General features: G+C 43.6%; 1 protein-coding gene across 1 annotated transcript in view; it reads right to left on the bottom strand.

Annotated features, from left to right (window-relative positions):
- LOC124719715 (cortactin-binding protein 2-like) overlaps nucleotides 1–26591 on the bottom strand; it is a 90099-nt gene that overhangs the window by 49767 nt on the left and 13741 nt on the right. The window contains exon 2 of the mRNA XM_047244919.1: nucleotides 17345–17461. Coding sequence (XP_047100875.1) covers nucleotides 17345–17461 — 117 coding nt within the window. The remainder of the gene's footprint in view (nucleotides 1–17344; nucleotides 17462–26591) is intronic.

The raw sequence follows: 26591 nt of genomic DNA, 5'->3' as shown, positions 1-26591 counted from the left end.
TTATCGGCCCTTTTATGTTCCTTATCTATATAAACGATTTTGGAGACAATCTGAGCAGCTGTCTTCGATTCTTTGCAGGTGACGCTGTCGTTTATCGACTAATAAAGTCATCAGAAGATCAAAAAAACTGCAAAACGATTTAGAAAAGATATCTGAATGGTGCGAAAAGTGGCAGTTGATCCTAAATAACGAAAAGTGTGAGGTCATCCACATGAGTGTTAAAAGGAACTAGTTAAACTTCAGTTACACGATAAATCAGTCTAATCTAAAAGCTGTAAATTCAACCAAATACCTAGGTATTACAATTTCGAACAACTTAAATTGGAAGGAACACATATAAAATGCTGTGGGGAAGGCTAACCAATGACTGCGTTTTATTGGCAGGACACTTAGAAAATGTAACAGACCTACTAAGAAGACTGCCTACAATAGGCTTGTCCGTCCTCTTTTAGAATACTGCTGCGCAGTGTGGGATCCTTACCATATAGGACTGATGGAGTACGTCGAAAAAGTTCAAAGAAAGGCAGCACGTTTTGTATTATCGCGAAATATGGGAAAGGCGTTTTTCATTGCGACGGAATCTTCTCACGAAATTCCAATCACCAACTTTCTCCTCCGAATGCGAAAATATTTTGTTGACAGCGACCTACGTAGCGAGGAACGATCACCACGATAAAATGAGGGAAATCAGAGCTCGTACGGAAATATATAGGTGTTCATTCTTTCCACGCGCTATACGAGATTGGAATAATAGAGAATTGTGAAGATGGTTCGATGAACCCTCTGCCAGGCACTTGAATGTGATTTGCAGAGTATCCATGTAGATGTAGATGTAGATGTAGACGTAGATGTAGCTATCCTTTACACTGAAATTGGATGATAGTGCATTGATTAATCTTGAATGCCACACATTGTGATTTATCATGTGAACTACACTCCTGGAAATTGAAATAAGAACACCGTGAATTCATTGTCCCAGGAAGTGGAAACTTTATTGACACATTCCTGGGGTCAGATACATCACATGATCACACTGACAGAACTACAGGCACATAGACACAGGCAACAGAGCATGCACAATGTCGGCACTAGTACAGTGTATATCCACCTTTCGCAGCAATGCAGGCTGCTATTCTCCCATGGAGACGATCGTAGAGATGCTGGATGTAGTCCTGTGGAACGGCTTGCCATGCCATTTCCACCTGGCGCCTCAGTTGGACCAGCGTTCGTGCTGGACGTGCAGACCGCGTGTGACGACGCTTCATCCAGTCCCCAAACATGCTCAATGGGGGACAGATCCGGAGATCTTGCTGGCCAGGGTAGTTGACTTACACCTTCTAGAGCACGTTGGGTGGCACGGGATACATGCGGACGTGCATTGTCCTGTTGGAACAGCAAGTTCCCTTGCCGGTCTAGGAATGGTAGAACGATGGGTTCGATGACGGTTTGGATGTACCGTGCACTATTCAGTGTCCCCTCGACGATCACCAGTGGTGTACGGCCAGTGTAGGAGATCGCTCCCCACACCATGATGCCGGGTGTTGGCCCTGTGTGCCTCGGTCGTATGCAGTCCTGATTGTGGCGCTCACCTACACGGCGCCAAACACGCATACGACCATCATTGGCACCAAGGCAGAAGCGACTCTCATCGCTGAAGACGACACGTCTCCATTCGTCCCTCTATTCACGCCTGTCGCGACACCACTGGAGGCGGGCTGCACGATGTTGGGGCGTGAGCGGAAGACGGCCTAACGGTGTGCGGGACCGTAGCCCAGCTTCATGGAGACGGTTGCGAATGGTCCTCGCCGATACCCCAGGAGCAACAGTGTCCCTAATTTGCTGGGAAGTGGCGGTGCGGTCCCCTACGTCACTGCGTAGGATCCTACGGTCTTGGCGTGCATCCGTGCGTCGCTGCGGTGCGGTCCCAGGTCGACGGGCACGTGCACCTTCCGCCGACCACTGGCGACAACATCGATGTACTGTGGAGACCTCACGCCCCACGTGTTGAGCAATTCGGCGGTACGTCCACCCGGCCTCCCGGATGCCCACTATACGCCCTCGCTCAAAGTCCGTCAACTGCACATACGGTTCACGTCCACGCTGTCGCGGCATGCTACCAGTGTTAAAGACTGCGATGGAGCTCCGTATGCCACGGCAAACTGGCTGACACTGACGGCGGCGGTGCACAAATGCTGCGCAGCTAGCGCCATTCGACGGCCAACACCGCGGTTCCTGGTGTGTCCGCTGTGCCGTGCGTGTGATCATTGCTTGTACAGCCCTCTCGCAGTGTTCGGAGTAAGTATGGTGGGTCTGACACACCGGTGTCAATGTGTTCTTTTTTCCATTTCCAGGAGTGTAATTAAACCTAACTAACTTAAGGACATCACACACATCCATGCCCGAGGCAGGATTCGAACCTGCGACCGTAGCGGTCACGCGGTTCCAGACTGAAGCGCCTTTAACCGCACGGCCACACCGGCCGGCCAAGTTTTTTTGAGGACAATAATTTAATTAAGGATATCCACGAAAATGTAATTTCTTCCAGCAATGAGTTAAACTTCATGGAAGGAGCAAATAGACTGAAGTCCTTCGATTCATCCAGTAATGTTAATGCATACTTAATTGTCAGTATTGTGTTTTTAATGCTTTTATTAATTTATCTTTTGTTAACAGCGTTTGTCGTGTATGAAAGTGTCTTCCTGAAAACTCACTTCTCGGGACCAAACGTTACTGTGTCTGCAAATGGAATACATGTTGTAATGCCTTCTGATGCCACAAATCGCGAAATAGATTCATAACGCCCAGGAGATCGTTTTGAGCCACCAATGGTTGCTCTTTTTCTCTTGGGAGAGCGATGAAAGGGTCTACGGGTCTGCACGCAGCAGTACGGTACGTAACACGCGCTCGCCAGCCGACCTATCTAGGAACGCTGACAATTCGCTTGGTCAGTACACGTGCGTCCGGCCGCGGTGCGTCACAGCAGAGTAAGCCAATAGCCGCCGTCGGCAGCGTGCGGTGTAACTAGCACGGCTTCAGGCGCGAATATGTCTGTTTTCTTAGCTCACCATGGAGCCTTTCGATACGACCGTAATGAGCCGGTGTTAGGATGTCAGACACAGTGATGACGGGTGCACGTAGTGTGCGTCTCTTATACACTTCTGGAAATGGAAAAAAGAACACATTGACACCGGTGTGTCAGACCCACCATACTTGCTCCGGACACTGCGAGAGGGCTGTACAAGCAATGATCACACGCACGGCACAGCGGACACACCAGGAACCGCGGTGTTGGCCGTCGAATGGCGCTAGCAGCGCAGCATTTGTGCACCGCCGCCGTCAGTGTCAGCCAGTTTGCCGTGGCATACGGAGCTCCATCGCAGTCTTTAACACTGGTAGCATGCCGCGACAGCGTGGACGTGAACCGTATGTGCAGTTGACGGACTTTGAGCGAGGGCGTATAGTGGGCATGCGGGAGGCCGAATTGCTCAACACGTGGGGCGTGAGGTCTCCACAGTACATCGATGTTGTCGCCAGTGGTCGGCGGAAGGTGCACGTGCCCGTCGACCTGGGACCGCACCGCAGCGACGCACGGATGCACGCCAAGACCGTAGGATCCTACGCAGTGACGTAGGGGACCGCACCGCCACTTCCCAGCAAATTAGGGACACTGTTGCTCCTGGGGAATCGGCGAGGACCATTCGCAACCGTCTCCATGAAGCTGGGCTACGGTCCCGCACACCGTTAGGCCGTCTTCCGCTCACGCCCCAACATCGTGCAGCCCGCCTCCAGTGGTGTCGCGACAGGCGTGAATAGAGGGACGAATGGAGACGTGTCGTCTTCAGCGATGAGAGTCGCTTCTGCCTTGGTGCCAATGATGGTCGTATGCGTGTTTGGCGCCGTGCAGGTGAGCGCCACAATCAGGACTGCATACGACCGAGGCACACAGGGCCAACACCCGGCATCATGGTGTGGGGAGCGATCTCCTACACTGGCCGTACACCACTGGTGATCGTCGAGGGGACACTGAATAGTGCACGGTACATCCAAACCGTCATCGAACCCATCGTTCTACCATTCCTAGACCGGCAAGGGAACTTGCTGTTCCAACAGGACAATGCACGTCCGCATGTATCCCGTGCCACCCAACGTGCTCTAGAAGGTGTAAGTCAACTACCCTGGCCAGCAAGATCTCCGGATCTGTCCCCCATTGAGCATGTTTGGGACTGGATGAAGCGTCGTCTCACGCGGTCTGCACGTCCAGCACGAACGCTGGTCCAACTGAGGCGCCAGGTGGAAATGGCATGGCAAGCCGTTCCACAGGACTACATCCAGCATCTCTACGATCGTCTCCATGGGAGAATAGCAGCCTGCATTGCTGCGAAAGGTGGATATACACTGTACTAGTGCCGACATTGTGCATGCTCTGTTGCCTGTGTCTATGTGCCTGTGGTTCTGTCAGTGTGATCATGTGATGTATCTGACCCCAGGAATGTGTCAATAAAGTTTCCCCTTCCTGGGACAATGAATTCACGGTGTTCTTATTTCAATTTCCAGGAGTGTAATAAGCCTTTTGCTAATGAACTGTTTAAACGTATTTCTCGGTGTTCGCGTATTGCCGTACGTCAAGGACTGCTTACAAATCCTGACAAATATTTCGTGTAATTATCATGTGGGGGCAACAACACAAACAACGCCCTTATAGAATTGAGATGTGAGTCTAATTAAACTGTGCCTCAGCAATTCCTGAAGCATAGTCTTCATCCTGCAGCATTTCTTCATCTTCAAGCTTCCCTCTTGGCATTCCTTTTAGCACTTCTTGCTTCTTTGGTAACTTGAAGAGCGAATCTTTCAGCTTCTCAGGCGCCCGTTGTCTGTCACATGCAAGCAATTGATCTTCCGTATTGGAGCCACATTTTATGCCTAAATTTCTCAGGACTTCCAACCTTCCTATCACTGCATCATTGAAACATATCACTGCATCTCGTACACCAACTTTTAATGTATTTAGTAATACAAAAACATTCTTGGGTAATCTTTCCCACATGCAATGGGTGAAACTTTCATTTGTATTCTGAGTGCCCCCAAGATGACATTTACTAAGCAAAACAGGGTCACTCAGGTCTCTAAAAATTGGTTTTATTTCATTCATAACAGGTTCAGGAAGAGAATGCTTATGATGGTATATTTGACCACTTTCTTTTGCTTTTTGGTAACCACATCAAGAATCTGCTCCTCTAGGGCGATGTCTGTGAACAGTGTGGTCGTCTGTGGACAACTTATGGAACCAGCTGGCCCATACAGTTTTTCGCATTGCTGCAACATCATTCAGAGGTGGAGTTCGTCTAATGGCCATAATAACTCTGTAGCAGGTCTATTTCAGTTTCTACCTCGGCGAGACAAAGATTTTCCATCAGACAGCAACTTTCTATTCATTTCTCTTTGTAGCTTCCTCAACCTAGGACCCATCCTCTTTTGGACACGTCCACAACACTCCTGTTTAGTTACCAAGGTATCACCATAAACACTGAGCTCATTAATTTTATTAAAACCTTTAGAGTCCCCATCGCCTAGGTACTTCGTATATCTAACCTTATAAACAGGTACAGACCTCTGAAATAATTTTAGAGCTCCAACACACTCCATACCTCCACTGTAACCACCTTAATTCTTAGAACACTGATGTTCAATATGTCCTTCAGCGTTACCAAGGCAGGTGTGGCAGTACCTAGATAAGCACTCAACATCGACAACTTTTCCATCCTCCAATCAAGGAACGATGTTCTCGATGTTGCCATGTCCCATCAAGTGCATCAGCAATGTCCCTGGTTCCGCTAATGTTTAAAGTTTCTTCTACTGCACATTTCATAGATGCTTTAGACACAACCGTCAAGCCACCTAAAAGTATTTTTATGTACTTGCTGAACCTACTGGGGTGAGGAGGACGGTCCATCAAACCACAAAACGTTTGAGCAGCCTTTTTTCTTTTCCTATTGCACACATTACATACGGGTACACTAACTTAAACTTCACATCATATGAATTACGCACAATGTTCGAAGTCATTTTCAAGATAGATTTATTGCAGGATCTACACAGAACAAATAATTTTGACGCTAAACCCTTCCTGCTACTTTGCTGCTCAGCTACATCCAGACACCCTATACCATCACATTGCTTACATTTCGCCACTTCCTTCATCAAAGAAGATAAGATGCCCACATCATCAGCAACAAATACACTACAAACAAAAATTTGAATCACCAGGAGGCGTACTATGTGGAGTTTCTTCCGTGAAGAAATGATACATAGGTTACTTTCATCAGTGTAGCTTGCTTTGTTTGTGAACTGGTTACCACGGAATTTCCATTTATTGCATTTCTTAATGCGTGGCATAGTTCGTATTTAATGCACACTAAAGGAACTTAACACAAATATATGTAGCACTTGGGCAACAAAGATTCAGTAACACGTGAACAAACTGCTTCACCGAAACAAAAGTAAATACTAGCAAAGATAATCATTTACAGACACTAGAAAGCTGCACTGTTACCGAAAAATACAATATATCATACGTATAATCGCTGGAAACAGAAAGTTCACAGTTCTTTTCGAAATAATACTGGTTTCTGTAACAGAAATAAAGGGGGTGTTACGGCATACATGACCGTAACTTTGAAAATTTGGTATATGTAGTTCATCTTTCATTTGAAACCCTATAATGTGCATATGAATGTAATCAGGAAAGACTATAGAATTTAATAAATTGATCAAAATTTCGATTTTTCTACCATTTATAAGTAACCTGTATCCTTAATGTACCATTCTATACCTTTCGAGATCCCTAGCAACCGAAAGACAGACAAATGCGGTGTAATTTTTTAGTTAATGCCGATTTTTACTGCACTACGTGAGATCCCACTTGTGAAGACTATGTGATAAGACAACGTATGTGATACTATCCCCACTCATCCCCTATCATATTAATAAGTGCTGCTTATTGTCCACTTGGAGCGCTGCCATCGCAGTGCATTAGAAAAACGGGCAACAATGTGGTGAGCGTACCTGTCAGCCTGGACTGTGGTCAGACTGCACACCGTCTCTCAGCCGATGCGACGCGATGTACACAAACACACGTCAGGTGTGTCGTAGGATTCTTAATGCCTTCTGATCTCCCGGCAAACGGACTTGCAGTGGTAACACCGGTTCCCACCAGATCACGTAAGTTAAGCGCTGTCGGGCTTGGCTAGCACTCGGATGGGCCACTGTCAGGGTCTGCCGAGTTCTGTTGGCCAGTGGGCTGCACTCAGCCCCTGTGAGGACAACTGAGGAGCTGCTTGACTGAGAAGTAGCGGCTCCGGTCACCAAAGTAGTGTGCTCACCACATGCCCATCAGTACCTGCATCCAGTAATGCCTGTGAGCTGAACATGAGACGGTGGCCGGTCGGAACTGTTGGTCTTTCAGGGCGTGTTCGGGCGGAGTTTTTTTGTGTTCGTCTTCTGCAGGTAAAACATCTAGACCATTAAAAATTTATCGAAAAACAATTTCTTGGAATAGTCTAATTCGTAAGAAATCACCCATCATTGTGTTCATACAATACATTACTCGCATTATAATAAAAAATGTATTGTATGAACACAATGTGTTCGCTTTTCTGTATCTAGGAATAAAGGTTGTATGCAGGGCGTCACGGAAGTTTTAAAAGTAAGTTGGTGTGCCACAGAGTCGGAAAGATCGACAAACGTGGCTCTAACACATAGTAAATCTAACTACCCCTTTTCAGCACTTGTCATTTTTGTTTCGTTATCGATATCTGCAGAAGAAGAGAATTCTAAGTTACTAGTCTTCTTTTAAAGAGATCATTAACACGAGATCTGAATTTCAGTTCTCAGTGTGGACAAGGAAGTTTTCTTGGCTCAAAGGTAAGAATAATTCACCAGTCAGTAGGAGAGCGTAGACAGTTGTGATGGTGACCAGTCGTCATGGAACATTCACAATTTGTCACGAAGGAAAAAGCAAAATAATGAAATAAAGATTAAGAAGATAGAAACGCACAATATCTACTACTTTAACAGGAGCGAGCGCGGCAAAATAGGTTAACTTACGATGTTAGCAGACGATGTTACCGTCGTCACTTCCTTCCAGGAAAACCGTGACCTGCCGTGACGTGACGTGACGTGACGGTCTGTTGACGGCTTGTCTGAATGCCGCCATTTGAAATGCATTGTGGAATGTTTGGATTTGACATGACGGGACTTGATGGCCAGGGTGAACTGGTCTTAAAAAGAGTCATCCCGAGATCACGTGACAATTTCAGCTTAATGCTGACAACACGCACAGCACGCAGTCCTCACTCCAGAGATTCTTCTCCTCTATGGCTTTGACCGACGTCATATCTGAGTCAGAGACGTTACTTAGAGGCGACATCTGAAGGCAGTGGGGTTTATTCCTAAACCAAAGAATGTATCACAGAAAATAAAGGTAATACACATACAAACAATAAAATTCCATTGCAGCTCACGCGATTACTTACATAACCACAAATTATGTCGCAAAGAAATTGGGATAACAGAAAAGAAAGTAACAATATAAAAAACACACATGCATTAAATGAATTATTACCACAGTTTATGCGAGCAAGTGAAAGAACCACGGATGGCCTTTAAAGTCCACTACAATATCATTCGAGTAAATTTGTAATCTTCATCTAGATCTACGCGGATACTTTACAAATCACAGTTACGTGCTTGGCAAAGGGTTTATCGAACCACCTTCACAATAATCCTCTATTATTCCGATCTCAAACACCGCGCGAGAAAAACGAACACCTATATCTTTCCGAGTGAGCTCTTATTTCCTTATGTTATTATGATGATGGTTTCTCCCTATGGAGGTCGGCGTCAACAACAAAATATTTTCGCATTCGGAGGAGAAAGTTGGTGATCGAAATTTCGTGAGGAGTTTCTGGCGCAAAGAAAAACGCCTTTGTTTTAATTATGTCTGCCCAAAATTCTGTATCACGTCAGAGACACTCTCTCCCCTATTTCCTATTTCTCGATAATACAAAGTGTGCCGCTCTTCTTTGAGCATTCTCGATGAACTGCGTTAATTCTATGTGGTAGGGATGCCACACCGCGCAGAAATTCTCCAAAAGAGGACGGACAAGCGTAGTGTAGGCAGTCTCTCTAGCAGATCTGTTGCATTTTATAAGTGTTCAGTCAGTAAAATGCTGTCTTTCGTTCACCTTCCTCCACAACATTTCCTATATGTGCTTTCCATTTTATGTTGTTCGTAATTGTGATTCCTTGGTATTTAGTTCAATTTACAGCCTTTAGATATGAATGATTTATCGTCTAACTAAAGTTCAACAGATTCCTTTCAGCACTCATGTGGATGAACTCACACTTTTCAATATTTAGGATCAACTGCCAACTTTCGCACCATACAGATATCTTTTCTAAATAGTTTCGCAATTTTTTTTTTAATCTTCGGATGACTTTACTAGATGGTAAATGACAGCATCGTCTGCAACCAACCTAAGACGGCTGCTCAGATTGTCTCCTAAATCTTTTATATAGATATGGAACAGCAACACCCTGGGAAACGCTGGAAATGACTTCTGTTTCACTCGATGACTTTCTGTCAGTTACTACGAACTGTCAACACTGTGACAGAAATCTTTGCAAAAAGCATTGCAACTACTGAGAAATAGTTCACTGCTAAGAAACACAACTTCTCTCTCCCGTCCGTTTCTCATGGAATATAAAGTATTAATACAACTTACAAGAATGCAGCCGACATCTTTCACAATTTCGGGTATTTCAAAACGTAAACGCCCAATCTCATTGAAGGCGCAAATGTCGGAATATTGGTGGCTGTCTAGCACATCACCCAACACCATTACCGTTTGTTGTTTGCATCAGTCCCCTACATTACCTAATTACTGAAAACTATTTGAAGGCAGCATGTATGGTCCTATCTTAGATTGGTGTAAACTGCACCATAATCAAATTACTGCCATATAAGCTGTGCAGTTAGAATGTATCTCCAGTTGCGATCTCACACTGAATTTACTTCCGTATCTCGGGCACACAAATACTTTTTGAGCTCATTTACAACGTCACGTTGGTAACAGTACTTACACCACATCATGCCCACATCATCTGCAGTCATCTTACTAGTTTATGTTTAAATGAAGGGAATTAAAGAAAAACCTAAAATCATTCCTTTCCCACACACCTGTCATGGTAGTCGTACAAAACAAAGTACCATCTCTCAGAGGATTATACACAACTGTGCAAGAGGGTAAATCAATTATTATCCGCAATTTAATTATAATTTTGTTTATTTTGGTAGTACTGTCGTTTTACGTTGATGACGCATGGTTTGTTTATTTGTTGTTATATCTTTGCAATTTTCAAGCTGCTGGCTTAGTTTCGTTATCGTTGCAGTGCTGTTATTATGGCTGCTCCGCTGTCTGTTTGCACCAAAGAAGAGCAACGTTCAGTGATCCATTTTCTGTGGTCGGTAGGCGTATCAGGGACCGAAATTCATCGAAGATTTTCGGTACAGTACGGGAACAGTTTTTGCTACAACGGAATGTCTACCAATGGATTGAAAAATTCCGAAATGGTCGCACAAGTGTTACGCACGACGAAGGAGCCAGACGCCCGTTCGCCGCCACAAATGAAGAAACCATTGAGCGTTCACGTGAAATGATTCTCTTAGACAGACAATTAACTATTGACGAAGTGGCACATCGTCTGCAAATTAGTCACGGTTCTGCCGATGAAATCATCCACAACAGACTTGGGTTTCATAAAGTGTGTACAAGATGGCTCCCAAAACAACTCACATAGTTGCGTAAACAAACGCGCTTGGACATCTGCAAAAAACATTTGGATCGCTATGGTAACGAAACGGACAACTTCTTAGACATCATTTACGAGCCGGAGAGTAAACAGCAGAGTATGGAATGGAAACATCCAAATTCGCCGTGCAAGAAAAAGTTCAAGACCCAACCGTCCAGAGGAAAACTGCTGCTTATGGTTTTTGGGACGCACAAGATCCCGTACTGGAATATTATGGGGAAAGGGGCACAACAATAAACAGTGTACGTTACAATGAGATACTTACTGCCAGGCTAAAGCCTGCAATTCGAAGAAAACGCCAAGGATTCCTGTCAAAAGGTGTTGTGTTGTTGCACGACAATGACCGTCCACATGCTGCTGCGCACACTGCTGAAATGCTCCAGAAACTCAAATTTGAGGTACTTGATCATTCTCCATATAGTCCAGATCTTGCCCCTTCTGACTAGCACTTGTTTGGTCCACTCAAACAGGCATTAAGGGGCCCTCGATTTGCCTCGGAAGAAGCAGTGAAAGAAGCTGCGCATTCCTGGCTCGCAGCTCAATCGAGAACCTTCTTTTATGGGGGCATCAGGAAGCTGGTGCAACGATGGACCAAGTGCGTTGAAACAGAAGGAGACTATTTCGAAAAATGATGTTCTTGTAAGTTTCGTATTTGAGTAAAATGAAACTTTATAAGTACTTTGCGAATAATAATTGACTTACCCTCGTGTAATCGCGCGAGACATGCAGCCATCAGTGGAAATATACTGCACTTTCCAAAGAACACCTTTACGTCTCCGTAGGCGTTTTGGAAGCAGACCACATTTTGAACATTCTTTCCCCTCTGTGCCGTGACAGAATGAGACTTGGCATCCCCGTGCGTGGAGGTATGGCTGAAGTGCCAGACTACATTCTGAACAAGAACTTCCGTGGCCCTCATGTGACGGCGTTAGAGTTGGAAGCAAAAATGGTTCAAATGGCTCTGAGCACTATGGGACTTAACTGCTGAGGTCATCAGTCTCCTAGAACTTAGAACTAATTAAACCTAACTAACTTAAGGACATCACACACATCCATGCCCGAGGCAGGATACGAACCTGCGACCGTAGTGGTCGCGCGCTTCCAGACTGTAGCGCCTAGAACCGCTCGGCCACTCCGGCCGGCATCATTTCCTCCATTTTAGTTTATAAATACCTACAAGAAACTAATGTTACTTAATAACGTTAAGTGGCCACTGGAAAATTTGTCCCACGCGGGTTAAAACACACAAGTCAAATATGGCACATTAGCATCACAACGATGAAGTCACGGTCTGCTTTTCACCAGCCACTCGCAGCAGAGGTGGTTGGCTGATAGTCACCAATGACCGCTAAAAATAAGTGACAAACAAAAATCAACCCCACACACACACACACACACACACACACACACACACACACACGCACACGCAGCGGAACGAGACTAGCGCACCTAGCAGCGAAAAAAGCCAGCCGTGAGATTAACGTTAGTTTTTAATTATTTTTCTACTTAATTATCGAAATTGTTACTCTATTGTTGCATCCAAGCATTAGTAAATCAGCCAGGTACGTGAATGATGGTGAAATAAATCTCAAAACAGCCGAATGTCATTGATTCTGTGACGTAAGCTACAATTTACTCGTGAAGCAATAATTTGTATAACTGCAGCTTGCTCCTCTTAGAGGAAGACAATGCAAACGCATGTTTGAAGCATGAGAAGCAGATATCTCTCTTGCTCTCTGCTCTTGTTTTGATGGACAGTCTCTTTGAGACGTAACAACTTTATATGGAGTCTAACGATTCACAGACTCTTACACCGCAGTTGATTTCCTAATACACGAATATTTCTTTCGATGAAATTGTTTTTGCTTCAAGAGCAAATGTGTTGTAAGAGTCTTGCCGTTTTTGGCACAGATGTAACAACAATTGGGGAACTGATGTGATCCGTGTTGGAAAAAGTTTTATACTTTTTGATGTCTTATGATCACATTTGTGCGTTTTTCATTTCATCTAAAGTTGTGGTGTCTTGTTTGGTACCTTACCTAATGCACATATTGCATTCCATACAAGTTCAAGAAATACAGTTGAAGAAGAATGGGTAGCTTTGAGGGATGAAGTAGTGAAGGCAGCAGAGGATCATGTAGGTAAAAAGACGAGGACTAGTAGAAATCCTTGGGTAAAAGAAGAAATATTGAATTTAATTGATGAAAGGAGAAAATATAAAAATGCATTAAATGAAGCAGGCAAAAAGGAATACAAACGTCTCAAAAATGAGATCGACAGGAAGTGCAAAATGGCTAAGCAGGGATGGCTAAAGGACAAATGTGAGGATGTAGAACCTTATCTCACTAGGGGTAAGATAGATACTGCCAACAGGAAAATTAAAGAGACCTTTGGAGAAAAGAGAACCACTTGTATCAATATCAAGAACTCAGATGGAAACCCAATTCAAGCAAAGAAGGGAAAGCAGAAAGGTGGAAGGAGCATATAGAGGGTCTATACAAGGGCGATGTAATCGAGGGCAATATTATGGAAATGGAAGAGGATGTAGGTGAAGATGAAGTGTGAGATACGATACTGCGTGAAGAGTTTGACAGAGCACTGAAAGACCTGAGTCGAAACAAGGCCGCGGGATTAGACAACATTCCATTAGAGTTACTGACAGCCTTGGGAGATCCAGTCCTGACAAATTTCCACCATCTGGTGAGCAAAATGTATGAGACAGGCGAAATAACCTCAGACTTAAAGAAGAATACAATAATTCCAATCCCAAAGAAAGCAGGTGTTGACAGATTTGAAAATTACCAAACTATCAGTTTAATAAGTCACGGCTGCAAAATACGAACGCGAATTCTTTACAGACGAATGAAAAAGCTGGTAGAAGCCGACCTCGGGGCAGCTCAGTTTGGATTCCGTAGAAATGTTGAAACACGTGAGGCAATACTGACCCTACGGCCTATCTTAGAAGCTAGATTAAGAAAAGGCAAACCCAGGTTTCTAGCATTTGTAGACTTAGAGAGCCCGCAGCTCGTGGTCGTGCGGTAGCGTTCTCGCTTCCCACGCCCGGGTTCCCGGGTTCGTTTCCCGGCGGGGTCAGGGATTTTCTCTGCCTCGTGCTGGCTGGGTGTTGTGTACTGACCTTAGATTAGTTAGGTTTAAGTAGTTCTAGAGTCTAGGGGACTGATGACCATAGATGTTAAGTCCCATAGTGCTCAGAGCCATTTGAACCATTTACACTTAGAGAAAGCTTTTGACAATGTTGACTGGAATACTCTCTTTCAAATTCTGAAGGTGGCAGGGGTAAAATACAGGGAGCGAAAGGCTATTTACAATTTGTACAGAAACCAGATGGCAGTTATAAGAGTCGAGGGACATGAAAGGGAAGCAGTGGTTGGGAAGGGAGTGAGACAGGGGCGTTGCCTCTCCCCGATGTTATTCAATCTGTATATTGAGCAAGCAGTAAAGGAAACAAAAGAAATATTTGGAGTAGGCATTAAAATCCATGGAGAGGAAATAAAAACTTTAAGGTTTGCCGATGACATTGTAATTCTGTCAGATCCAGCAAAGGAATTGGAAGAGCGGTTGAACGGAATAGACAGTGTCTTGAAAGGAGGATATAAGATGAACGTCAACAAAAGCAAAACGAGGGTAATTGAGAATTAACTCACGTGATGCTGAGGGAATTAGATTAGGAAATGAGACACTTAAAGTAGTAAAGGAGTTTTGCTATTTGAGGAGCAAAATAACTGATGATGGTCGAAGTAGAGAGGATATAAAACGTAGATTGGCAATGACACGGAAAACGTTTCTGAAGAAGGGGAATTTGTTAACGTCGAGTATAGATTTAAGTGTCAGGAAGTCGTTTCTGAAAGTATTTGTATGGAGTGTAGCCATGTATCGAAGCGAAACATGGGCGATAAATAGTTTGGACAAGAAGAGAATTGAAGCTTTCGAAATGTGGTGCTACAGAAGAATTCTGAAGATTAGATGGGTAGATGACATAACTAATGGGGAGGTACTGAATAGAATTGGGGAGAAGAGGAGTTTGTGGCACAACTTGACAAGAAGAAGGGACCGGTTGGTAGGACATGTTCTGAGGGATCAAGGGATCACCAATTTAGTATTGGAGGGCAGCGTGGAGGGTATAAATCGTAGAGGGAGACCAAGAGATGAATACACTAAGCAGATTCAGAAGGATGTAGGCTGCATCAAACCAGTCTCAGGACTGAAGACCACAACAACAACAACAATAACAAGTTTCCCACGTTCCACATTCATTCATCCGACTGGAGGTGTTGTGAACAAAACGTCACGTCGCCGAGTAAATATACGACGTCTTTTTGGCGAAGGTCAAGTCAAGTCTTCTGCTGTTTACTAGCCATTCTTCTTTTCCTTGTAAGAAAACGACATCCTTCATTAAATATCTGTTACTTACTAGAGATTCGTGGGTAAAACGTCCCGAAATGTACCACTTCATAGCTCTCACGGTCCTTAGGAAATTCGAGAAACAAAAATGAGGTGTAATTTTTTAATTACTGCAGATTTTAACAGCCTTTCAGACGTTCCCTGTTGAAAAACTGTATTACAAATGAATATAAATGATGTTATTCGCATTCCTCGTATATCGCATTCAGAACTATAGCTTAGTATCTGGAGGACGCAGCATGGTATCTCGGAAGGAGACTTACCAACAGGTGTGGGAGTAGCTTGAGACACGTCTCAGGGACGTGTGTTGCATGCTCTGCTGTCCACGTCGTATGCTACTGACCTTGGAGGCAATGTTAACAGTCAGGCCACAGTTCGTGCAGATGATACATTCTCTATAATGAAGGAGTGTCTGAAAGAAGCTGTACAATTTTTTTATTCATATCTTCACATGATTTCAAAGTAAAGCAGGATTTGACAAATTGCTTTAAGTGAGCAGAAATGTAAAATCGTGTGAAAGTGGTTCGACGAACACTCTGCCATCCACTTCAGTCTGTTTTGCAGAGAAGTTACGTACAAAATTGTGCACTTAAAAACACGCAGAAACGTCGTATTCTGTGGTTGTTGTAATATTAGTGAGTCACTTTTGGAATCAGTATAGATAGAAAGCATCATCAGGAAAAGAAGGTTGAAGTACGAATTAAGTTTCGTAACTATATTTTCGACGTCCACTGGTAACAGGTCTGCTGAAATTTCGATAGCGTTACATCTGGCAGCTGCCGTGTAGCTCACACAGACTATTTTTCTTCTCAAACGCCCTTCGGGTTGAAGAAAACATTAAATTATCCTTCGTGATGAAGTGCGCTAACTGAAAGGTGAACCTCGCACCGATTCACGCGAAATAGTGGGACACACTGCGAGGATAATCGTGTGCCTAACTTTGTTGAAAAATAAAAAAAAAAAATCCAAGTGCGGCGTTCAGAGATCTGTTTACTACAGTAGTACGACACACTTCGAATTACACCCGAAAATATCGGCGTTCAAGGGTTCGCACGGCTTTTAAGTACAAAACACTGTGAGCATTTCAAATCAAAATGCCTGAATGTGAGAACGTACCGTTGTAATCTTAAACTAGTGTAAACTCTAACGCAGTTCTCGCCAGTAACATTCTGTATTACGTAGCTTATAATTTTATAATCAGTTTGGCGTTTTAATTAACGAAAAAAGAAAAATTTTATTTTTGATTTCTAATCGGATGAAAACACGCGTAATCACGAGAAGTTAAAATCCGGTACAAAAAGTTCGAGTTTTCAAACTTTAAATGAAGTAAAACCTGATTGCTCGACATTGAGTAGTACTGTTGATGTACACTATAGTTTCTTCTTGAGGGTATTTTTGTTCTGTCGTTGCAACTGCAAAAATGCGTGACTTTTTTCACCAGACGCGTTTCGCTTTGTTGACGAAAAACATATCAGCTGTACCTCAATAAAGCGAAACGTGTCCGGTGAAAAAATCACGCATTTTTGTAGTTGCAACGACAGAACAAAAATACACTCGAGAATTATGAAGCGACTATGGCCACACAAATGAAGAATTTATAGTTTATTCATTTGGTAATAAGTAATTTTTCAGTTTACTACACAATTTTAATTAATTACGAAGTTTCTTATTTTGGTGCTATTAGTAAATAAAAAACCAGTATTGGTTAATGGCGCTCGGTAATGTTCAAATTCTATTTTTTGCAATGTTGTTTAGAACTGAATCGTACTTCGTCAGGAAACCGATTTCCGAAGACTAATTCTGAAGCCCTGTAAGTATGTGGAGAGTCAGAGAGGGCAGAGCAGAGCGGCTGGTCAGGCCGCCTGGAGGGACGCCGTGTGTGTCGCGAAGCGCGGCCGGACAGCCCAGCCTGGAAGTAAATTTGACGGAGAAGGGGAGGCTGCAGTTCGACTCTTGGCTCTGGGCCACGACGTCTCGTCCGACAGACGTAACATGTGGCTGTCGTCTTCTTGTAGCAAGGAAGACGACTGACTAAATTTTTCGGAACGCTAACTGCGCGGCAGATGTGTCGCCACGAGAGAGCGGCAGCAGAGCCAGCGGCACGGGCCACCGGCTGAGGGGGGGCAGGCGCTCCGTACCCAGCCAGCACGTGGTTCCGGTGGACGTATTCCTGAAACACACGAAAACATTCCATTACGAGGTACATAATATTTAAATTAAAAAAATTACGTGAGCATAACGAATGTAAACACAACAATTTGCAATAAACCTGTCACGAGTACTCACGACGGCCACTTTCACCCACAAGCCATACTTCCCCATTCATCGCATCTTTCAGAGCGATTCTTGGCTAGGTGCCTTACCAGGATAATTTCTTCTCATACTTTTTTATTTAGTCTTATTCCCTCCAGGCCGTTATCGTAAGATTCCGATCTCGCCGTTTCTCCTCTTACAAAGATTGTTCTTCAAATATGACTCAATGGCCTTGTGAAACCTTTGCATAGATATCAAGACACACGGTTGATGACAATCTTACCACTGATATACGGGTGTACAGAATATTTTATACCAGGCGAGGGTGTTCCAGCCTTCCGACTGCCTACGCTCTTATCTTGGCTTCCAACGTTACCGGCACGTAGTGACGTTTCCCGGACCACACTTGACCTTCCCGTACTGGATCTGTGCAATACGCTTTTGCATTACACGTATCTGACGCAGATCTATTTTCCGGTGTTTGAGTTAGAATTTCCGTCACTCTTCTTTTTAATTACAACACTGTTAGCTTCGGTCCGCCAAGAAGCGTGCGGTATTGCTGGAATAGTGCCGAACATTACTTCATTCTCTTCAAAAACTAAATGACGTTCTAAGCTACGTATATTGTCTGCTCGTCCCTTCTCACGATTTAACTGCAGGGTTCAGATCACGGCAGGTTAGTTGGACAAGATCTGCCGGTAAAGCTGTGGTCCCTTACTACCGCTCAGCCGACGTACGGGTAACGCACAGCGCAAAACGTATCCTTACCGTACTGCAGTCAGCTCGGCTGCCGCTCCTCGTGAAACGCGACTCGGTGAGATTCCAGCAAAAGCCAAATATTACACAGTGTAATGTTTACATCCGGTTTATTCTCATGCTGGTCGTAGAATAACGGCCAGCTAATGTATTTGGTACTGTAAATTCCAGAGCTTCTCATGGCCGTCTGTTTCACTTAAAGAGCGAAACCGGACAACAAAACACACTCAGTGCGACCGGTGGCTATCGTCAGAAACTTCCACAGCCGTTCCAGACACACGGCTAGTCGCTGCTGAGCCGACGAACATGGGAGCACCGGCAGTGGGGACCCAGCGGCAGCCAGACGGCGGCGCTTTGCTGTTCCCGCCAGCAGACCCAGCTGCAAGAGAGGCCGGCCGGATTTGCCGTCTTCACACACTGAACAGTTCTCGGCCTCTTTTCCGACATGACGAAACGGGGTATTTGCGGAAATTGCGATAAACAGGACACTGGACAAAAAGAAACTATTCTGCATATGTGACTGCATTGCTTTACTAAAATACATAAAAACTAAACTTTATACACATAAAGACACATTCTAACAATGCACTTCAGAACATGCTTGTAATGCCACTGCTTCATATGATAATTGATTGTTTTTCCAGAAACTGACTACAATTGAAAATACTGAGAAGCTGATAGAACGATTTCTGACAAATGAACGATAATGTACACGTCTAAAACACGCAAACCGTTCAGCTACTGTATGGCGTGCACTGCTACTGACTTTGTACTTATCAGAATACCTAACAGCTTTCGAAAGCTTTGACTAGATTAGTAGCAGATTGCTGAAATCCTTGCAGGTGAGATCTTCATAACGAGTCTCAACTATTAAAATTGCTTCAATAGTTTGTCGTAAAACGATTTTTCTTAGCAATCCAAAAGGAATTCACAGTTGAAAATACTCTTTCCACGACAACATTTGTGCCTGGTAAAGCACGAGCAAACCTCACATGCGTCTCTATATTTTTTAAATGAAGCACCTGTACTTTTAAGTGTATGGAATACATCACACCATTTCAGAGGTTTATGCAGATCAATAACTCTTGCAACTCCCGGCAACAATGACAACCATCTAGTGTTAACACTACCTAGAACTTGTTTGTATTCAGTATCAACGAAATCACAGAAGGATTTCAGTTTCCCCACACGCTGAGTGTAAATCTGAAAATACTGGAAAAATTTAATTCGCTGTTGTTTCTGTGTCAGTTGGAAGAATTTCTGCACTCTACCTCCGCTCTGTACCACGTGGACAGCACAACGGATGCCTTCAGTGCTCATCTCGAGAACGCTGCTCAGTTTTCAATAAACATTGTTTGTTCCTGCCATCTTGTGCGTACCAACGTTGAAATTCCAATTATATGCACAAAATGTGACAATCTCGTAAACTATATTTTTTCTTTTTTTAAAATACCCAGACTACAGTTAGCTAATAATGCTATCGTTTCTCCGCCATTGTTCTGAAGAGAGATTACGCTGCACTGACCAACTTTCTGCACGAATGAATTATCTAGCTAGAATCGGCACCAGCTTCCAGCTTTTGTCATTTGATGCATCATCAGCCATCACAGGGACATTGCATCTTCAAATCCTGACTGAACTTAACGTACTGCGTAAGGCCATAAAACGTTCACTTAGATGCACTCGCATTTTGTCCTAGAACATGTTTCTTCTGAAACAGGTCTCGGATGACAAGAACCATGTAGTCCTTTAACGGAAAGAACGTGTGTGTTTTGCGGTAGCGATGCTCTCATCTTCGTCTGTTTGTAGTTCATTCGTACTAACAAAGTAAGTTACACTGTCAGTTCCCGAAGAAACTGCCAACAGGTGCTTCATTTTCTTCGTGTGATGCGTTATATCGGCAAACCCTCCATGTTTGTTCAGTGGAAAAAACTGAACGATGCAGCACACATTTTACCTTCGCATAGTCGTGGTTTCCTTCAAAAAAGCGAACTACTCTTCCATGGTTTCCCCATATTAAAGGGCAGGAGTTAGTTTCACACAACGCACAACAGAGAATGGAGCGCACTGAAGCAGGTTTGCCGAATCTAGTGTTGAAACTGCCGCCTGCTTCTCATTGTTCTCTCAAACAATCCGAAGACATCGTGTCGGTCGCATCTACTGTAAATGTATGTCATCTACCAGTGAATAGCTAGTTCGTAACTGCAAGTACAATTGCAAGTTGATAGCCCTGTAACGTTCTTTAACGAAAACTTGTTGCATCCGTCCGTTATTTCTGCAGCAGTAAATGATGGATACGAATCGCGAAGCTCACGCTTGAGTCACTTTCAGCGAGCGTGATGACGGGAAATCTTCTGTCCACACCTGTCCTCATCCTGTGACCAAAATACAGCTTCTGTATTGCATCTTTGAATTATAGACAAAGCAAGACTCACGAAAATGTTAGACATGTCTGTCATGCGAAATTGACGTAGAAATAATTAAAAACACAAAATGAAACAAAATGTCACTTCTGATTACGAAAAAGCCGGGGCATTTTGCCTCCCATTGGATAGTCAGCGGGACACAGAACGAAAAAAATGGCCATTCCCATTAAAGACGGGGCTTCTGGTGACGCTAGCCTAGGTCCTAGTGTGTACATGCCTTAAAATGGCTTCTACATGCGACACCTCATCGGAAAGACGAAAACCGAATTTCGCAAACTGCTTTTCGGCCTCGTGGTTACATGTTAAGGCCTGAAACGCATTTGCTGTCCAGTTTAATATGGCACCAGGAAAAGAGCTGTTAAGGTATCTGATTTAGTCTGTGCAACTGCTATTCCTATGCACGTAGACGAGGTGTAAATAGTTGATCTAATATTTCTACTTGTCCTTCAATGTACAAAAAGCCACTCCGTCCATATTACCTGAAAGTTTTTAAAAATAAGAAGAAACCTCTCAGCCCAAGCACGTTTCAAAACCAGATGCGTTTACATGAAAGCGAAAATAGATTGCGGAATTGGAAAACAGGCAACTAGAAGCGGCTTCAAAAAAATCGATTTTTAAGGCTTTATATAACCACCCAGAAGCGGCATCGGGAAGTCGATATAAGGACGTCGGTTTGTGGAACGTCATGCGAATGGGGTGTGTGCTGGAATTTCAGGAAGCTGTGGATGTTGTTCTGCACGCTTTTGTCTGGTTTGTCGCCCAACTCACGGCAGACCTGCTCCTAATCCATTGTCGTACTTTAATTACAAAATAGAATTGTTGCGAACAAACGAATGGCGAATGGTGTGTTAAATTACCCTGTCCAGTGTTTAATAATTCGCTGCTTGTTATTCGTCGTAATGCTACAGTCATCTGATAGCTGAAAGCTTGCATTAGAATAATGTGGAACGAACGGAAAATAGCGCCACATTCCGTCGGGCATTGTTTCGATGTGCCTGTAGTCCCTCGCAGGTATAGGTTCTGGGTGTTGACAAATTTTTAAATTCAGATAAATGTGATAGCTCGAAATTAATGTCTGCTATCTAACAGCTATGCTCACCAACACATTCATGAGCAGCTGTCCATAATAATAGTAATAGTAATAATAATAGGCGTAACTTCTCTGCAAAAAGGAAGAAATGGTTTTGTTGATTTCGTTTTGTCCATAATTAAGTAGTTTATGGTAAGAACGGAATAATGTTTGAGATTCCACTACCCTCCGTTTCGCGTTTTTTGTGTAACTTTTCGTGGTTTTGTATTTTTTTCGGCAAGGTTCCTAATTAATTTGTTGTTAGTTAACTAATAAACTTCTGGGCCTTAAATCGGGCGTTATTACGTTGCATCCACTTAAAAACTTACGGTTATTGTACACTTCCTTGTTGGCTTGTAGTCACGCTTGATTTAGTCACTTTCTGTGACAACGGATTTCGTCTTGAATGCCGTAAATTCTTTGCGGCCAGCTTTTCCAGGTAATTTTCTTTTCTGGCTGGTTCAAAGGCTCTGAGCACTATGGGACTCAACTGCTGAGGTCATTAGTCCCCTAGAACTTAGAACTAGTTAAACCTAACTAACCTAAGGACATCACAAACATCCATGCCCGAGGCAGGATTCGAACCTGCGACCGTAGCGGTCTTGCGGTTCCAGACTGCAACGCCTTTAACCGCACGGCCACTTCGGTCGGCTTTCTTTTCTGTTAGCACTTAATACACGTTCAATAGAGTTCTCGTTGCTACTCCACTGGAAAGCCGATTTCTTCACAGTAGACAGCCAACTCCAGACATATACAGCAGTTTGCGTAAATGATTAAATTCAGTTGGTACCATCTGCCGACAACGTGACTTTACTAGAAGACAAGTGAGGCGCTAAGAGCCGTAACGGCCAAGAGGACTTAGTCTTCGGCCCCCTATATTTAAGTGAATATCAGAGAAACCAGTGACAGCTCTGTGAGTGTTCAGATATAAGTACAATGTGGCCCTACAGTACAGATAAACTGACCCAACAGATGTCAGAAGCATGAACAAATGCTACTGTCTAACAATCGACGATTAGGTGCTTCATGGTTCTCAGTCCCACAAATGTATTACTGTACGATAAATTTTAAAACATCTCGTTCAGAATGTCAGAAAATAATTTTTTTTCCCCCTCAGTATAACATACGCTGATGTCGGATCTGATTTTACTATGTATAGTGTGTGTCTGTGGTGTATGCTGCCGCTAGCGGGATTTATGGCGAACGTAGATAAATTTGCTGCCGGGTGCTACCAAGTGGTGGCATTGACGTAGCAAGTAATTGAGTGGTAAGGGCTAGCAGTGCACGCCGCGAACCGCGCACATTGTTCATCAAACCCTATGTATTAGGCCGGTAGGGAATTATACGCCACGCCAGTTGCGCATGGGCAGAAACTTGTGTAAGGCCCGTTCCCACCAAAAAAACCGCGGGGCTGGGACTCGGTTGCCACGTGCGTCGCTCTTTGCACACGAACCGGTGCCGCGCCGCCAATCACAGAACGCGCTGAGCGTGACGTCAGTCACACAACCCCGGGCCACACGAACTTTCGCCGAAGCGCTCTGGCGTAGACGCGGCGGCAGGTATTAAACACTTACCATCCGATTTAAAGGAAACGGTTCGGTGAAAAAATTTTATTCTTCGTCTTACGACCTGATGCCTTTTGTCGATAAAGAACTGAATTTCTTTTTGTTATTCGTAGTGGTTGCGTGCTCCATCGTATTTACGTAAACCATTACACGAATTTTTAATGAGCTTTCAGAGGTGAAAAGCCATTGCGTGGGCATTGCCTATAGTTCATTTCAGGTAATACATTATTGCGTATGAAATATAGTCAACATGCCGAAATTGTTTTTAAAGTTGAGAGCCGAGCGGTAGCTGTGACCGCTCTCCAGATGATTCAGTGGTTCGTCGGCGGGTCGCCCGCCATGCGGCCCACACTTCGCCCTGCTCCTCGTCGACCACGTGGCTGTTATCGGCCCCAGGTTTCCTAAACGGTTCAAGAAATCGAAACTTTTTTTTTTTGCGAATGATAACTTCTAATGAGTCCAATATTTGGTTGCATGATAAATATCCAAAATTTATTTACCTATCGAGATGTGAAGGTAACTACAGTTTTTCAGCATGGATCGATTTAATTTTTTAAACGGCATTTGATAACAAGCGAAATGAGAATTGCAGTGACATGGAACACTTTCATATTTACAATACTCTAAATTGACCTACAGAAGCTAAACAGAAACTAATTTGATGGTATGTCATAAGATGTAATTTGCTAAGTATGTACAGCTGTTGATCGTTTCCTTTGGTAAAATGAACCCTTTTTTCTTGCTGCAGTGTACTTTATTTGCTAAAGACGCGTTTTGCCCTTCGCTTTAAGGCATCTTTGGTGGAATGTAGAATGATTCAGTTTGTTTCGATATGACGCTTGTAGGTTATAAAACTTAATCGTATTTTTGTGTGAAAAGGTAATTACTTACACTTAAATAGTTTTTGGCGCAAATCTGCGTTTCTTCTCACGTGGTCAACACATTTTTGTGTTCACTCTTTTTTTCTCCTGTCAGTAGCTGTTGACATTTTACCAAAAGCTGTAATTTAAGGTCGTAACTACAGTGTGTTCAATTCATGTCTCCTCTTCTTTCGTTTATGTACATGCTGCCAACCCAACGAATTATATGCTGAAAACTGTTTACTTCTGTTCAGTGAGAGTTACAGAAAGTTGGAAGTGAATGCAATAATTGTCAGAGTGGTTGAAAAGTTTGATGTGCAGCTGATTTCAGTTTTGGTTTAAGTGTTTTGTGGAGTTCATGTAAGAGTAATTCACTACTTACATTAACAGATACAATAGTAGAATAACATTTCAAAGGATGATGATTATCGGAATACAAACACCCAACCCCTTTGTCCCTACTCTTACATGAACCCTTTCAAAAATATTTAAAGAAAAAATCGAAAATCAGCTGAACATGAAAACTATTAATACGCTCTGGCAGACACTAAAAAAATAGTTCAAATGGCTCTGAGCACTATGGGACTTAACAGCTGTGGTCATCAGTCCCCTAGAACTTAGAACTACTTAAACCTAACTAACCTAAGGACATCACACACATCCATGCCCGAGGCAGGATTCGAACCTGCGACCGTAGCGGTCGCGCGGCTCCAGACTGTAGCGCCTAGAACCGCTCGGCAACACCGACCGGCCTGGCAGATACTACATTCACATTCAACGTCCTACAACGCACCCTAACCACACACACACACACACACACACTCACACACACACACACACACACACACACACACACACACACACACAAGGGAACAGACTTAAGTTTCAGCATATACTTAGTTAGGTTGGCAACGTGTAGATAAACAAATCAAATAAGAGACATAAATTGAACACACAGTAGTTACGACTCTGAATTAATTTTTGGTAAAATATCCACCGCTAGTAATACACGACTAATTGTGCTCCACACCAAATAGCGCAAAGAATATTAAAATTGTAAAGAAAAAAAATTAACTTGAATATGTGCTAATATCGCAGCTTTCACTCAGTTCATACTCTGTAGAAATCAAACCTGCATTTGGATCGGAGTTCCTTAACTCTTGTGGAGGAAGGTGTGCAGTATTCTGCTGCATCCATTTTCAATAAGCTACCGCTAGAATTCAAAAATCTTAGTAGTACATCACGCGCTTTGAAATCGAAATTGAAGTGTTTCCTCATGGGTCCAGTCCTATTCGGTGCAAGATTTCCTTGAAAAATTAAGGTGATTCTTGTTGTATTGTTGATTGGCTTTATGGATTGACTTTTTCGCGTTCGTTAACATTTTATTTTTGTCATCACTTTTATGTTGTAATTTCATGTACTGACAGGCTCCATGACCTTGGAGATTTGCTCCTCAATTTGGCCCTACGGAGCTTGACGTGTAAACAAAAAATAAACAATAAGAAAAAATGTCTGTGTACTGCCAGTGCATTCTAAAGTCATGGATAATACGTAACCATTCATTGTTTGTTTCATGAAGCAATACATGTCTTATGGAAAATGCTACAAATGGCAGTGGCCAAAATGGTTTTTAACCAGTGTGTGTGTATACGACCTGGGAGATTGGGAAAAATCCGGAAATTTTTTCATCCGGGGGAAAACCGGGGAAAACCCGGAAATATTTTAGAATTGCGGGAATTTTTCACAGGTTTAGTTTTCAGATAAATTTTTATAACTTCGATTAGTAAGAACCAACGCTCTAACAAAGGCTGTTGCTGTATCTCGCTACTGCAGAATAATACTGCAGCAATAAAACGTGAACGAGAGAATAGAAAACGAAAATAACACTCGAGTTGCGAAGGAAATGCGCCATGTACAACATAAAAACACAGTGCTCATAGAAGCGTCTGCCAGTAGCAAAATGTGTGAAAGGTTTTAGGAAGACCTCGTGACAACACATTGCCTCCGATGAGCGTGACGTCACAACTGCTTACATTAGATTCTTTTGAGCAGTTGCGAGCGAGCTCTAGCGCAGTCGAGTCGCGCATGAGCAGTACCTTCTCCCGTTTCTGGTTACAGAAGTGTGGCAGTTAGTTGTATGAGCAATAGTAGCAAGCAGCCAGGTGCTACCCGGAAAAATTTCACTGACGCGCCTAAGCTGGCACATTCACGCATGCGTAACAGGCTCGGGTCTAGGGGACGAATGGCAAACCAAGGTATCTGTCCCTGGCAGCAGTTTCAGGCGGGGGGGGGGGGGGGGCTAAAATTCGTATTCTTGACGAAAAAGACATCGTTTCTCAAAGCGCCTAGCATCCAGCGCACTTTGGTCTAT

The sequence above is a fragment of the Schistocerca piceifrons genome, chromosome 11, assembly GCF_021461385.2.
Source record: "Schistocerca piceifrons isolate TAMUIC-IGC-003096 chromosome 11, iqSchPice1.1, whole genome shotgun sequence".
NCBI lineage: Eukaryota > Metazoa > Arthropoda > Insecta > Orthoptera > Acrididae > Schistocerca > Schistocerca piceifrons.
Note: the sequence above shows the minus strand (reverse complement) of the source record. Positions and strands in the feature narration are given on the sequence as shown.